The sequence below is a fragment of the Spermophilus citellus genome (assembly GCF_964194105.1).
Source record: "Spermophilus citellus genome assembly, chromosome: 15".
In the NCBI taxonomy this organism is placed as follows: domain Eukaryota; kingdom Metazoa; phylum Chordata; class Mammalia; order Rodentia; family Sciuridae; genus Spermophilus; species Spermophilus citellus.
This window is the reverse complement of record NC_138195.1, coordinates 70,476,559-70,490,821: the sequence shown is the minus strand read 5'-3', so window position 1 is coordinate 70,490,821 and position 14,263 is coordinate 70,476,559. Positions and strand designations below refer to the sequence as shown.

The window sequence follows — 14,263 nt, the reverse complement described above, 5'->3', positions numbered from 1 at the left end:
GAAAAAAAATCCCAACCACTTAAAAGTCAAATCAGATTGACTATATCTACCTCTCTTATGAGCAATGCTCAATTTTTTTTTTTAGAATTTTTTTAATATTTATTTTTTAAACTTTTTTTTTTTTTATTTTATTTTTCAGTTCTCGGCAGACACAACATCTTTGTTTGTATGTGGTGCTGAGGATCGAACCCAGGCCGCACGCATGCCAGGCGAGCGCGCTACCGCTTGAGCCACATCCCCAGCCCAATGCTCAATTTTTAATAAGTGACTTCAGCCAGTTATTGGTGGTACATGCCTGTAATCTGGGGCAGGATGATTGCAAGTTCAAGGCCAGCTTCAGCTATTTAACAAAAAATTGTCTCAAAATATAAAAAGGAGTAGGGACGTAGTGCCATGGTAAAACATCCTGGCTTCAATCCCTAGTACCAAAAACAAAAAACAAAAAACAAAAACAAAAAAAAAAAAAAAAAAAAAAAAGAAAGAAAGAAAGTTTTAATACATCTTACTACCGTAATGTACTAAGTGCTTAGTAAGGGTTAGGTATTGTGATGATAAACCAGCACTTGGGAGACTGAGGCAGAAGGATTGCAAGTTCAAAGACAGCTTCAGCAACTTAGCCATCCTAAGCCATCCCCTTAGTGAGACCTTGACTCAAAATAAAAAATAATAAGGGCTGGGAATGTCACTCGGTGATTAAGTACCCTGGGTTCAACCCCTGACACCAAAACCCAACCAAACAACTTTAGATTCATCCTATGAGTTCACAAAACTTTTAAAGAACTTTATAAGAGACAATTTCTCTAATTAAATTCAGAGAGAGAAAAACTTTTGACCTGCTAATTATCTGTAATTCCTATAATTAGCTATTTGGTTATCAAATTTGAGATACATATATACCAACTTCTATGTTATCAAGTCAGCTTGCTTATTTATTTATTTTTGGTACTGGGGACTGAACCCAGGGGCATTTAACCACTGAGCCATATCCCCAGCCCTTTTTATTTTGAGACAGGGCATCACTAAGTTGCTAAGGCTGGCTTTGAACTTGTGATCCTCTTGCCTCAGCTGCCCCAGCTTCTTGAGAAATTGGGATTTTAGGTATGCCCCACCATGTCTGGCAAGTCAGCTGAACTTTTAAGTGAAGTGCTCTGGATTCACGGATATTCCTTGAAATTAATAAAGAATGTATTTCCCCCCTCTCATTAGCAACATCAGGTCTCTATCTAGTCACATAAATTTCATTAGAAAAAATTATGATCCTCAACTTTCTGCTTTGTGGGAGGTAGGCAGTGGAGAGGAGGGATGTTCATCATAATGCTGCAGCTATTCAAGAGTAACTTTGATGTAGAAATACCATGTCTGGTTATTAACCTCAAAGCTTGGAGTTGGTGAACATACTAATGTTCATTTTTCCTTCGTGAATCACAAAAACATGAAATAATCTAATTAAAAATAGGCAAAGGATCTGAACAGGTATTTCTCCAAAGAAACTATGCAAAGGCTCAATAGCACATGAAAAGGTATTTAACATCTTTAGTCATCAGAGAAGCACAAACCAAAATCATAAGGGGTTACCATTTCATACCCATTAGTATGGCTGTTATCCAAAATGAAAAAATAATTAGACTATGTGGAAATAGGAAAGCTTTATGCATTGCAGGTGGAAAGCAGTGTGGCAGTTCCCCCCAATGAAACAATTACCTTATGATTCAGCAAGTCAACTTAGGATATATACATGAAAGAACTAAAAGCAGGAACATAAGATACATGTACATTCATGTTCACAGCAACATTACTCACAATAGCCAAAAAGTGGATATAACATGTGGCCATTGACAAATGAATAGACAAAACAAACAAAATATGATCTATACATAATACAATAGAATAACTGACCTTAAAAAGAAGGAAATTTGGACACATTCTTCACCATCAATGAACAATGAAGGTATTACACCAAGTGAAATAAATCAGTCATAAAAGGACAAACACTGTATGATCCTCCTTTTATGAAATACCTAGCTAGACAGTCCATTTCATAAAAATAGAAAATAGGATGGTAGTTGCCAAGGGCAGAGGGAAGTATGGACAATTAGTTTCCTGGGTATAGTTTCAGTTTGGGAAGATGAAAAAAGTTTGGAGCTGGATGGCGCCAATGTTTGCAAAACAATGTCAATGTACTTAAATGAACTGAACTACTGTACACTTCAAAATAAATTCTATCCATTCTTTTGATTAAGGATTTCCATTATCAGATACTACTGATAAGCTGAATGGGATCTATTAGTTAATGTAATATACAATAAACTATAAAAATCTGGAATTTTTTTTTTTTGGTGGTGCTGGGGATCGAATGCAGGGCCAGGGCATGCTAGGCACATACTCTACCACTGAGTTACATCCCCAGCCCTGCAAAACCTGGATCTTTTGATCCAGCCTGTGAACAAGAGAACCCATCTTATTTCTAACACAGCTCACATAGAACTGTTGTTATAAAGGTACTAACACAGCATGTATGCTATTTTTTCTTAAAAGGCAAAAATTAAAAGGCGGTCGCACAAACAATAGTATGTTACATTTAGTAAATTAATCATGATGCTAACTAACCTTTGTGTGTCTTCCATCTCTTTCACTAGACGGTCTAAAGTATTTGTATAAGTTCCAGTATGAACATACTCCTAAAACAAGAAGAAAATTCAGAAATCCTTTACAACATATCTTCATAGAAGATCTGAGGTGTTTTAAGCTATTCTGAGTACTAAAGATTACTTTCTATTTCAATAACAAAGGCCAGGGTGAGACCTTTCTTAAAGGAGAATTTTCATGCTTTAAATCTAGTATTTTATACTGCAGGCAATTTGCTTTTATCATCTATTAGGAAAGGCATGGCTTATAAAACCCTGCTAGCCTTAGGATCTGAAACATCCAAAGGCTCTATAGTTACCCTATCTTTACTTCTAAGTTTTATTTTAGTGAAACCAAACTAATCTTTAGGTGTTACCATGGAATATAAACACCTTCCCCACCAAATTTTACAGACAATTAGAATTCAGCTTACTCCCAAGATAGAATGAAGCAATTTATAAATAAAATTGCACACCACAATTAACAACATTTCTACACTCTACCTTCATTTACAGCAGTGGTCTCCAAAGCAGAGGGTGTGCAAGGTGATCCATTGGGGTGCAGGAAGAAAATAATAGAACTTCTATTTATATGGAACTTCTATAGAAACTCCAATAGAACTTACTCTATAGTAACTTCTATATAACTTTAATAGGAAAATATTTTTTTTCTTTCTTTTTAAATTCTGTTTTTGCATATGCTTTAGAAACTACACAATATTATTATAGTGGTACATGTATATAATCTATCAGTATACATATATATGTTGGGGTACATGCTCAAATTTTTTTTTACTAAAAAAGTGTGATCAAATAAGCTTGGAGACCACTGATTAACAGTAATAAAACTAAAGATATGGGAAACTCAATTACTAAACAAGAATTATACTAGTTTTGGTCTAACTAGGAGTTATAATAAATACTGAATTTTAAAGTAAGTTTTAACAACCTATCTTCCTTCACTAATCCATCTTTTCAAGTAAATATAAATGTTACAGAACTACTTACTGTATAGTCTGATGACTGAGATCTAAGCCCCTTAGAAAGAGCAGGAGGCTTTCCTGAAGTTGCAGGAGTCTGACTGAAGTTCAAAGCCATTATTTCTTCCAGTGATTTTAAGGTTTCCTCTTCCTCATCACTGTCTAGGTTATAACCTAAACTTTCTTCATCACTATCAAAATCACCCCTTAATTTTCTTTTCAGTGCACTGCTACCTGCATTGGAATTTCCTGAACTCTCTTTATCTGAAGGGGCTTTATCTGAAGGTTCTGTAGGGCTTGGGATACATGGCACAACTTCCAAAACAGCTGGGGGAGACTTTGTAGAAGTGCCACATTCTGAATGTAAAGATCCCCCAGTAATTTTCCCTGAAGATACATTAGAATCAGCCTTATTAGTCTTTGTTTTGTGTTCCTTGTGTTTGGAGGATTCTGTAGAATGCCCAGAATATTCTTTAGATGAGGAACGCTCTTTATCTTTTTTAGGAACTGGAAGAGTGCAATTTTTAGCATTTAATGGTACCCGAGAAGAACCAGCACTTGGAACATGGGAGAGCAAAGGTAGAAGTTTTGTCTCTTTTGATGTCACAGAGCTAGCAGTTTTATTTTTCTGAAGGTTGCTAGCCTTTTTAATTGTAGATTTTTCCTGAGGTAAAGATAAGTGGGGTTTCTGTATCTTAGTCTCTTTGGTACTTGCCACACGGATTTGGTCACTATTCCTGGAAGAATGGTAGCCAGAATTTGAAGGTGCTAAGCTTGTGGAGGAGTGATCAGTTTCATCATTTGGTTCCTTGGATATATCTTCCAAGCGCAGCACACCACCAGGTGTCTTCAGTGCAATATGTCTTATAAATTTTTCTTTCTGATGTGGTCCGTCAGGACGCTTCTCAAGGACGGACTCTTTTGCTTTCGGTATTACAGATTCTCTTGTGCTTTTCAGATCTGAGTCCACAGAGTTCCTTTTTCTCTTGTCAGGGAATTTATTCTTAGAACCTGCTAAAAGTAATTTTTTTTTAGATTAGTGAAAAGTATACTGTCCTGAGTTCAGCTTATTCACTAAGTATCTAGAATACACTGAAAAAATGTTTAAGTTTTAATACTATAGGCTGAGATTATTCATCATATATGGAATGAGCAAAAAGCCATTTATTTATCAATTGATAGATACTGGTATCCAAGAAATTTAGAGCTAATAACAAACATTCACTTTCATTCCAAGGCTATTAAACATTCACTACCTTAGTAGAATTAAAGTCACCACTCCCTAAAACATAAAAAACCCATATTTATACCCATGAAAGGGTTTTAAAAGCACTTTGGATATTCTTTCAATTACAGGACTACCTTATTACAGAATAACACTTCTATATTTAAAAGTATTGCACCAGCCTTGGAATGTGGCTCAGTGGTAGAGCACTTGCAATCCCCAATACTACAAAAATAAATTAATAAAATAAAAGTATAGTACCTTCAGACACATAAAGGATAAGTAGTTGCAGACAGATTATTATGTTGTTATTAATTTTTGGTACCAGGGATTGAACCTAGGATGCTTAACCCTTGGGCCACATTCCCAGTGCTTTTTATTTTTAAAATAAAAATAATATATTGTTTTATTTACAGGGTCTTGCTAAGTTGCTTACAACCTCACTAGATTGCTGAGGCTGGCCTTGAACTTACAATCTTCCTGCCTCAGCCTCCTGAGCCATTGGATTAAAGGTATGTGACACTATCCAGCAAGGCAGACTTATAGATTTAAATTTCTCATTTAAAAATAAATTTACCCATGGTCCCCCTCAGTAGTTAATTAGTATTTATTCTTCCCCACATATCCCTTTAGTCTTCAGCCATGTTACAGGTTGCATTGTGTCCCCACAAAATAACATATTATCTGATGCCCAGCACCACAGAATGTGATCTTGAAAATATGATCTTTATAGGCAAAAATGAATTAAAATGAGGACTTATCCAAGAGGATATGCAAACTGTTTATGGAAAATACTTAGGGGCTGGAATTGTGGCTCAGTGGTACAGCACTTGCTTGGCATGTGTGAGGCCCTGGGTTCAATCCTCAGCACACATAAATAAATAAATAAATATCCACTGGCGATCAAAAAAATATTTTAAGAAAATGTTTAGCGCAAGTCAGTTTTTTTAAAAATCTAGAATTAGATGGAAATAAACTGGTACTAAAGGTAGACTCCCCTTTTGTAAGATTTCAAGGGCAGATTAATTGCAAAATTTCCATGTTTTTTTTTTGACACTCCTTGTAGTGCTATAGACTGTTTTACACTTTTTTCAGTGTCCAGTAATATATAAAATATTCAAAGAGAGATTGAGTTTTTAAGAAAAGGAAAAAGCCAATGTTTTTTTTCTTTTCTCTGTAGTACTGAATCAAACCCAAGAGTGTTCTGCCACTGAGCTACATTTCCAGCCCTTTTGGAGACAGGGTCTCACTAAGTTGCTATGGCTGGCCTTGAACTTGTGATCCTCCTGCCTCAGCTTCCCAAATCGATGGACCTGGTTCCAATTTACATTAATAAGGGATCTGGGATTGAGTTCATAAAAAAAATATTCAATGTTCACTAATAGGAGATTGGTTATTAATAAATTATCAAAGATACTAGGGATGGATTAAATTTGACCTCAAGAATGCAACCAAAGGACAAGGCCCTGGAGAACCAAAAAGCTAAATGCCTACTCTACCAACATTTCTAAAATTCTTATACTTGTGTGAGTATAATAATCATGTGATTTTGTATGTCATCACATATGATAAATGGAATACCAGTAAGATAGACAAGACGTACCATTTGTTTGGGTTTTTTTTTTTTTTTGGGGGGGGGGGTTGGTACCAGGGGATTGAGCCCAGGGGTGCTTACCCACTGAGCCACATACCCAGACCTTTTTATTTTTCACATTGAGACATGGTCTCACTAAGTTGCTTCAAGTCTCACTAAATTGCTCAGACTGACTTGCAATCTTCCTGCCTGAGCCTCTTGACCACTGTGATTTACAGGTGTGTGCCAACGTGCCAAGCTCCATTTGTAAATTTTTGGGGGTATGGGGGATTAAACTCAGGGGCACTAAGCCACTGAGCCACATCCCCAGCCCTATTTTGTATTTTATTTAGAGAAAGGGGCTCACTGAGTTGCTTAGCCTCGCTTTTGCTGAGGCTGGCTTTGAACTCATGATCCTCCTGCTTTAGCCTCCAACACCACCAGTCCATTTGTATTTTTAATTTCACAAAGAATAAGGTCTGGCACATAGTCAGTGCTCAATAAATGTTAACTATTATCATCATATCCATTGTATTTTACTGAATAGAATCTAAAGTTCAGTTTTCAAAGTTTGCACTTACAGTAGGGAAAAAACTTGATATACTAAGTTTTATTATCAGTTATTATTTCTGGTAGACTTTCATTTTCCGTGTCATATATTTCTGCAGGTTTGAATTCTAATGTTCTATTTTCTAGTCAAAAAAAGATACTTTAAAAATTACTGAGTTAACAGTAACTATGTTTTCTCAGTCAGTAGATACTTTTAGTACTTTTAGATACAGAACACTTATCTTAAAAATGTCCTTGAAAATTGATATTTAAAAGGCATGTTTGTATTTGAAAAATTAAGAAACACTATTTTGAATCATGATTAGTAGTTTCAACCCTATATAAAGTATCTTCAACATAACACCAAGACCCCCCCCTCACAATTCCAAGAATATAGGATTAAGCTTCTTGATGTATCCAGGGATTCAGAAATAGAACACTGAATACTAATGAGATACACATTGTTAGAACTGACTGTGGAGAGACAGAACTGTCAAGAGGACATGCATGCTAAATTCAAGGACTATTCTTTTTTTTAATATAATTTTACCAAAATCTTAATTAATTATCCTGAAACACTTAGTTGATTTCTAGGAAGGGAACTGAATATTTAGGCAGATTTGTTTAAAAAGCAGTACCACTAAGCTGCAAATTTATCTAATAATTTGCAAATTTAAATTTGATTCTACCTGAATTAGGTTCCCATGAATCAGAAGAGGATCTTTTTCTTGAGAGATGTCCATTTTCCTATTTGGAAAATGAAAAAAAAAAAAAAAAAAAAAAAATTAGGAAATTGGGAGATAAATATGAACTTTTCTTCCTAACATTTAAAACATAGATTTCTAGTCTAAATAAAGGAAATATCTGTATTTGGAGGTAACATCTAAGTTCTAAATAAAATGTTTAAAGATCTTAAGATTTAAAATGAAGGTATGTGTTGGGGATGTAGCAAAAGGTAGAGCTTTTGCTTTACCTAGGGTTTCAGCATAGCAGGCAAGAGCTCTACTACTGAGAGCTAAATAAATAAAAAGTAGGGCATTTATATTACAAAAATATAATATACTCTTACTTCTTGCAAACAGTAATGCACAAAGCACCAATCTCTATTTATTCCTGGAATGTCATAGTTTATTTGTGGCCTGTCTGGTTTTAAAAGTTCAACTTATCAATATTCCATTTTGACATCTGACTTTTCTTTATTTGCTCTGTGAGAAGCACTCTGAAATTAACAACTTGACTTTTTCTGGAGAAAGGTATAGCTTTTATGCTAATCTAAATTCACTCTATGTAGAAAAGAAAAATCTGAGATAAGATGAATGTGGACAATTTTCAAATCATTCTCATCATCCGTTTTCCAAGACCCATACACAATATATAATCTAAACCACTGCTTCTTAAACTTTAAGGTGCATCTGGAAAGCTCATTAATTGAAGACTGCTGGGCTTTTATCTCCACAGTTTTTGATTTTAGTGGGCCTGGGGTAGGATCCGAGACTGCATTCCTACACCTGCTCCAGGGGACATTCTGAGAATCAGTGCTCTAAACCATTTTCTGTTGTCTTTGATTTGCCATTCCTTGAATAACTCCCTTCAGCATATCCTAACTTAAAAACAGCTTTACTTGCCTAAAAGTTCAAAAAATGCTACTCTCCTTAAAAAGATCTTTGTTCCTGGTCTGAAAAAATTAAGGGAAGAATTTAATGAAGGACCGTTGGAAGAAACCTAATGAAAACAGCTTCTACACAAACTGTGTATCAGTATCTCCTTAAAAATATCAACATATATAGGGCTATGATTGTGGCTTAAAGGTAGAGCGATTGCCTAGCATGCGTGAGGCACACTGGGTTTGATCCTCAGCACCACGTAAAGATATTGTATCCACCTGTAACTAAAAACAAATATTTAAAGAAAAAAAAATTAACACATCACAATTATTAAATACTTTGATACAGTAGTGGGAAAACTAGTTCAGTAATTATCGCACATACCAGATTTGAAAGATTACTCTTTCCAGGTATGACATCATTATGTTTACTTTGTTCCTGCCTCGGTGTACATTTTCTTCCCATGCTAGAAGATTTTAAGGAAAGACTGCTTGCTTCAGAGAAAGAATTTTCTGAGTTGATTTTTTGCTCCATTTGCTCCTTTCTCAACCTCTTCAGCTCCCGTTCTCTGCAGTAAGAAGCTAGTGACAACTGGAACTTAGCTCCCAATGGGCTTTCTCCTGGGTGGTGTCTGGATAGGCTGCTCCGGCTACTAAGACTTCTGGAGCCATTCTTGAAGATTTCGGCTTCTCTCACCATGGCCTGCTTTTTAGAGTCTGAATTCGCCTTGCCTCGATCTCTATCATTCTTCTCCCTGCTATTTTCATGAGTGAACAGTGATTTCCTTCTCTCTGGAGACCGATGTTTTTTCTTTAGTGACTTCATCTCTTTTGACAAACGATATGAAGAAGGAACATAGATATTTGTTCCTTTGGATAAATATTTGGAGCCTAGTGACACACAAGGTCGACGTGACTCATGTACATCACGATCTTTATGATGCTCTTTATTAACACCTTTCATGAGAGCTTCTAAAATAGGACTTTTCTCTGATGACACCCTTTTGGGTTTAGATTTTTTTGGTGAGGATGGTTTCCTTTCAAATTGCTCTGTCCCAGTGATGGACAATCCACTTCCTCCATATTTGATGTTTGATTTTTGTGGAGAATCCAACATATGTCTATCTGAATAGCCAATTAAGACACATTAAAAATAACACAACTGATGCTTTATATTTATCTTAATTATCAAAGTTAAAAATACTTAAATGCATTAGTTATCACAAAAATTATCAAATAAATAATATATGGGTAAAAATACACATTTTATGGTATAATGCAAGAACGTATAAAAGCAAAAAGACTGTTTAGAACTTGTTTATCTTTGTTTAAAAAAAACTGTATCTCATTAAAACATTATTATTTTCAATTTTGAACACTATGTTTAATCAAAGTTTAGAGTAGGTTTAAAATTGAACCCATCTCTCTCTTAACCTCCAAAATAGCCCCCCCAAAAGTATTAACAGTATACATACCTTGTTTTGAAGCTTGTTTGAAGAAATCTATAATTGACTGCTTCCTGAAAATAAAAGCATAACTAATATGGTATCACATAAGCAAATATTAAAATCTCAAAAATTCAGATTAAATGAAAAATGTTAGATTTACAGAATATTAGCTAGATTTCACTATCTGTTTTAAATATGGCAATCATGCTTTGCTAAGCTGAAAAATTATTGAAAATTCATCACTCTACATGAGCTTAAAACAACTAAGATCTATATAATCTATAGTATTATTAAAGTAGTAAGATTGGAGTGTAAGTCCAGAGAATTGGTGTAGAGTGCTTCTTAGTACTGATTGATACTCAGTAGAATGGAAGATCATAGGGATAGGCATCGTATTCTGTTTATTGGTATTCTCTAGTGATTCATACAAAATAGCACTCAAAAATCCAAATGAAAAATGTAGATTGTAAAAATGAACTAAAACCTAAACAGAATCTCACAATGAGAGAAGAAAGCAAATGGTAGGATGGTAGTATGAGTGATCTGGTTGATCTGGGGAGGCAGTTGTTAAAGAATGTTTATTTCAACTTTTTTGGTATTTAGAATTGAAGAAGAATGTGCTAGGCAAAGGCAGAAAGAATCAAGTACTAAGCTCATACTACTCTCTTTATACACTACAGTAAGGTGTCAATAGCAAAAATTGTAGACTTTACAACTAGTGTTTCAAATTTTTTTATTTTATCATCTAAGAATCCTTAGGATATTCTCAAAAATAACACCAAGAAAAAAGCAAAAGAAGAAGAAATGAAAGTTAATAGGTAAAAAATAATAAAAACAAATTGCTTAATTTTTAGTGACTTCTGTATCTTAAATTAGGCACAAAATGAAATAGGACTATATTGCCAGAATTTGTGTTCTGACTTGTTCACATATTTAGAGATACAAAAAGGAGGATGTTGGGACTGGGGATGTGGCTCATTTGGTAGAGTGCTTGCCCAGCACGCACAAGTTCAATCCCCAGTACCACAAAAAAAAAACCAAAAAAAAAAAAAAAAAAGAAAAAAAAAAAAGGAAGGGGGCGGGCGGTGGGCCGGGAGATGGTATATGCAGAGCAAAAAAATTAAGTTTCTGGTCAAGTATGGTGGCGCATGCCTGTAATTTTAGATACTCAGAAAGCTAAAGCAGGAGGATCACAAGTTCAAATCAGCCTAGGCAACTTAGAGAGAAGCTGTCTCAAAAAAGGAAAAGGTCTGGGGAAGTAGCTCAGTGGTAGAGTGCCTCTGGTTTAAAAAGTTTGGATATGCAGCTCATAATGAAGCACTCCGGGTTTCAATTCCCCATACCAGAACAACAAAAACTTCTGGCAAATTTTGCTAAAATGTATTCATTTTGCTGAAAGAAAATAAGCACAGACTACCAGTTTCTCTAAACACTTATACACTATGAAGACGGACTACTCGGTGAAAACCTGAACAATTCAAACCCAAGGTTAACCTTGTACACTTTATTGGTCACGTTAGAACAAAAAGTACACCTTTGCTGGTTTACTGAGAAGGTCCACCATATTTATTTTGAGGTATTGGTGGAAAACCTAAGTGGTTATGAGATGAATATAAGTGACAGGTTATGGAGGAATATATGCATTTATTTACAGAAAATAAACTGTATTAGGTAAATTTTACCACAGAGTAAAGAAAGAAAAGATAGAGGGTCTAAAAGGGGAGAAACATGATTCCTTGTTACTGGTAGAGGAGAGATGCAAAAAAACGCAGAAGCAGCTAATTCAAAACAAGATATATTAAATGTTTTATCTTAATTACTAAACATAACATTGTATCTTTCCCCTAAAGTATTAGATCTCAGGCTCCTTTTCAATGAATACATAAGTAAGACAAAAGTGACTTTGGATAAAACATGAGTAACCTGTAAAAATACCATGAATGTAACTTTCAAGAGATAATAGTTCCCTTAGCTCATCGGCACAGAAGTGTCCACTACTTATTTATAACTGGTTAAAAAAAAATTTTTTTAACAGCTTCACAAACCCTTATCTGAAACTTTTGGAGCCAAATGGGTGTTTTATTGCATTTTAGAAAGGACATAATTTGATGTATTATACAAAGTCCCCAGTGGCTTCCAGTGCTGCAACCTGTAATCAAGCACATAAATATTTCTCCAGCAAAACTTATTAATATTCACACTTAATGGAATAAAGTCCATAAATAGTTCGGTAAGGTTGATTGCCAAATAAGATGTGGTGTCAAAACTTAACGAAAACGTTTCATTTTCTTAACTTGCTGGCTTTCAGATTAAGACAAGGGATTGTGGATCTGTTCCACAATATCAGACCATGAATTTACTGTTAAAATCGTTACAAGCTTTTAAACTTAAAATAAAAGACAGTACCAAGTTCGTAGAGAATTTAAGTATGTTTTATTGTCAGAGGATGTCATTTGATAAAACTCCCCATCTCATTACATAGCTCCCACACAATCTTTACAAAAAAATTGGCCTCTTGGAGAGGCACAAAGTAACTGAAAGAGAAAACAATCACATTCCAAATCTGCATGCTCTTTTTTAAAGGTATGAATTGTCATATACACTGGACTATAAAGTAATTCGTGGGTTTTTTTTTGTCACATCTTACATAATTTCACCCACAATATAGAAAAAGGTTCATACTAAACCAACAGGATCAGAACTGCGAACGTACAGAAAACGACCTAAATAAGCATCAAGGAGTTAGGGCCCCAGCCAAGCTCTCCGAAAGGACAAAACTAGCGTTCTACCAAAGGCGGGCTCTCCGTAGCCATCCAGGCTGGTGGTCACTAGACCAAGAGCAGCTCCCCAACCACAGAAGAGAAAACTCCAACTCCCAGAAGCCCCCGCGCGGAGGCGGGGCGAGGGTTTGCCAGGCCCCGGAACTCTAAGGCCGGAGCTCGCGGAGGATGGCGGGAACTGAAGAGCGGCCGTCTGTAGTCCTACCCTCATACCCTTGCCCCCGCGACCCGGCCCCTTCTCAAGCCCTCTGCACGGTACCTGTCCCCAGGACTCTCTGTTCTCTTTCCCGCTGCAGCAGGGGCGGTACTACCGGGTCTCAGATGGCAGCGCGGGGGCGACGACCCCGGGGCTGGGGATGAGGGGAAACCTGGCCTAGCGGGCATGCAGCGCCTTGTCATGTCGGCGCCGCTGGCGACGGCGGCATGAGCTGTGGCTGGAGAAGTTGGGTGTGTGGTTGCCGTCTTGTTGCTGGGACTCGGGGAGGCTGTCGGAACAGAGGTGGGCGGCACCCCCTTCTCTCTTCATGGCGGTTCTCTCTCTTCGGAAGTGACTCCGGTGTGAGCGGGAAGGAACCTGAGGACCAATTGGGGGCGGGTCTTACTTGAGGACTGGATTTCTGATTGGCTTGGACGGGGGTCATTCTGTTGGTGGCGCAATAAAAAGCTGTAACCTCTCAGGAGGAGGCGGGACTTCAGAAGGGGGAGGGGAGGAAGAAAACTGCCCTCCCCACACCGTCACGTGTGCCTAGGGCGCGCGCCCAGGCGTCGGGGCTGCGTCGGCCTTGGCCCCCAGAGCGGGGGCGGAAAGGCGCGGGCTGCCTCGCGCCGGGGGTGCGGGCGTCTGCAGCTGGTGAGACCTGCCTGGTGGAGGGCGAGGGGTGAGGTTTGCAGAAGCAAAGCGGGGAGCCCTTAGCTGCCCTTAAGTTAAAATGGCCAGCAGTTGGACTTCTGTGTCACACATTGTGCCTCACAAATCCTGAGTTGCTTATTACATCTTAAAAATCTTAGGCCAAAATGTCATAATGTTGTCACGATTTCCTCAGAAGTCTGCATAGGCCAATCTGAAGACATGTCCGTTCTATGAGGGTTCTTGTTAAGCAAAGAAAAAAATTGAAATACAGTTTTTATTCCACACACAAAAAATTTTGTTTCTCGAATTATCCATGAAGTTCCTGCAGCAAACTTCTTAAAAGATTTTTGAAAGGAACATGGGGTCGGCTTTCAAATTACCCCCAGTAGTTATGGACAGCATAGAATAGTTAAAAACTGCCAGCAGTCTCCAAATCCTACTTTGTGATAGGTTTTGTGCTTTGGAGGCTGTTAGCTAGGGTTTTCCTTACAAATTGAGAGACTGATCAGAATACCTAAGCCTCAGTTTCAACATCTATACAGTGGGTATATTTTTTTCTGCTCAGCTATAAATCATAAGAAATAAGCAATGTAAAGTGCACAGTTCAGATTCTTTCATGTAATCAAAAATT

The 14,263-nt window shown here is 36.9% G+C and overlaps 1 protein-coding gene across 3 annotated transcripts in view; it reads right to left on the bottom strand.

The window, feature by feature from the left end:
• Positions 1 to 13,914, bottom strand: part of SLF2 (SMC5-SMC6 complex localization factor 2) — a 52,641-nt gene extending 38,727 nt beyond the window's left edge. For 2 of the 3 annotated variants that reach the window (XR_014018920.1, XM_081267382.1), the window contains exons 1-6: positions 13,042 to 13,914; positions 10,030 to 10,073; positions 8,940 to 9,679; positions 7,641 to 7,698; positions 3,633 to 4,618; positions 2,608 to 2,678 (exon numbers count right to left, since the gene is read on the bottom strand). Coding sequence is in view for 2 of the 3 variants with exons in the window: in XM_081267382.1 (XP_081123508.1) it covers positions 2,608 to 2,678; positions 3,633 to 4,618; positions 7,641 to 7,698; positions 8,940 to 9,679; positions 10,030 to 10,073; positions 13,042 to 13,181 (2,039 nt within the window). In the remaining variant the exon portion in view is untranslated. The remainder of the gene's footprint in view (positions 1 to 2,607; positions 2,679 to 3,632; positions 4,619 to 7,640; positions 7,699 to 8,939; positions 9,680 to 10,029; positions 10,074 to 13,041) is intronic. The other variant, XM_081267383.1, reaches the window with a different exon arrangement.
• Positions 13,915 to 14,263: the final 349 nt, after the last annotated feature.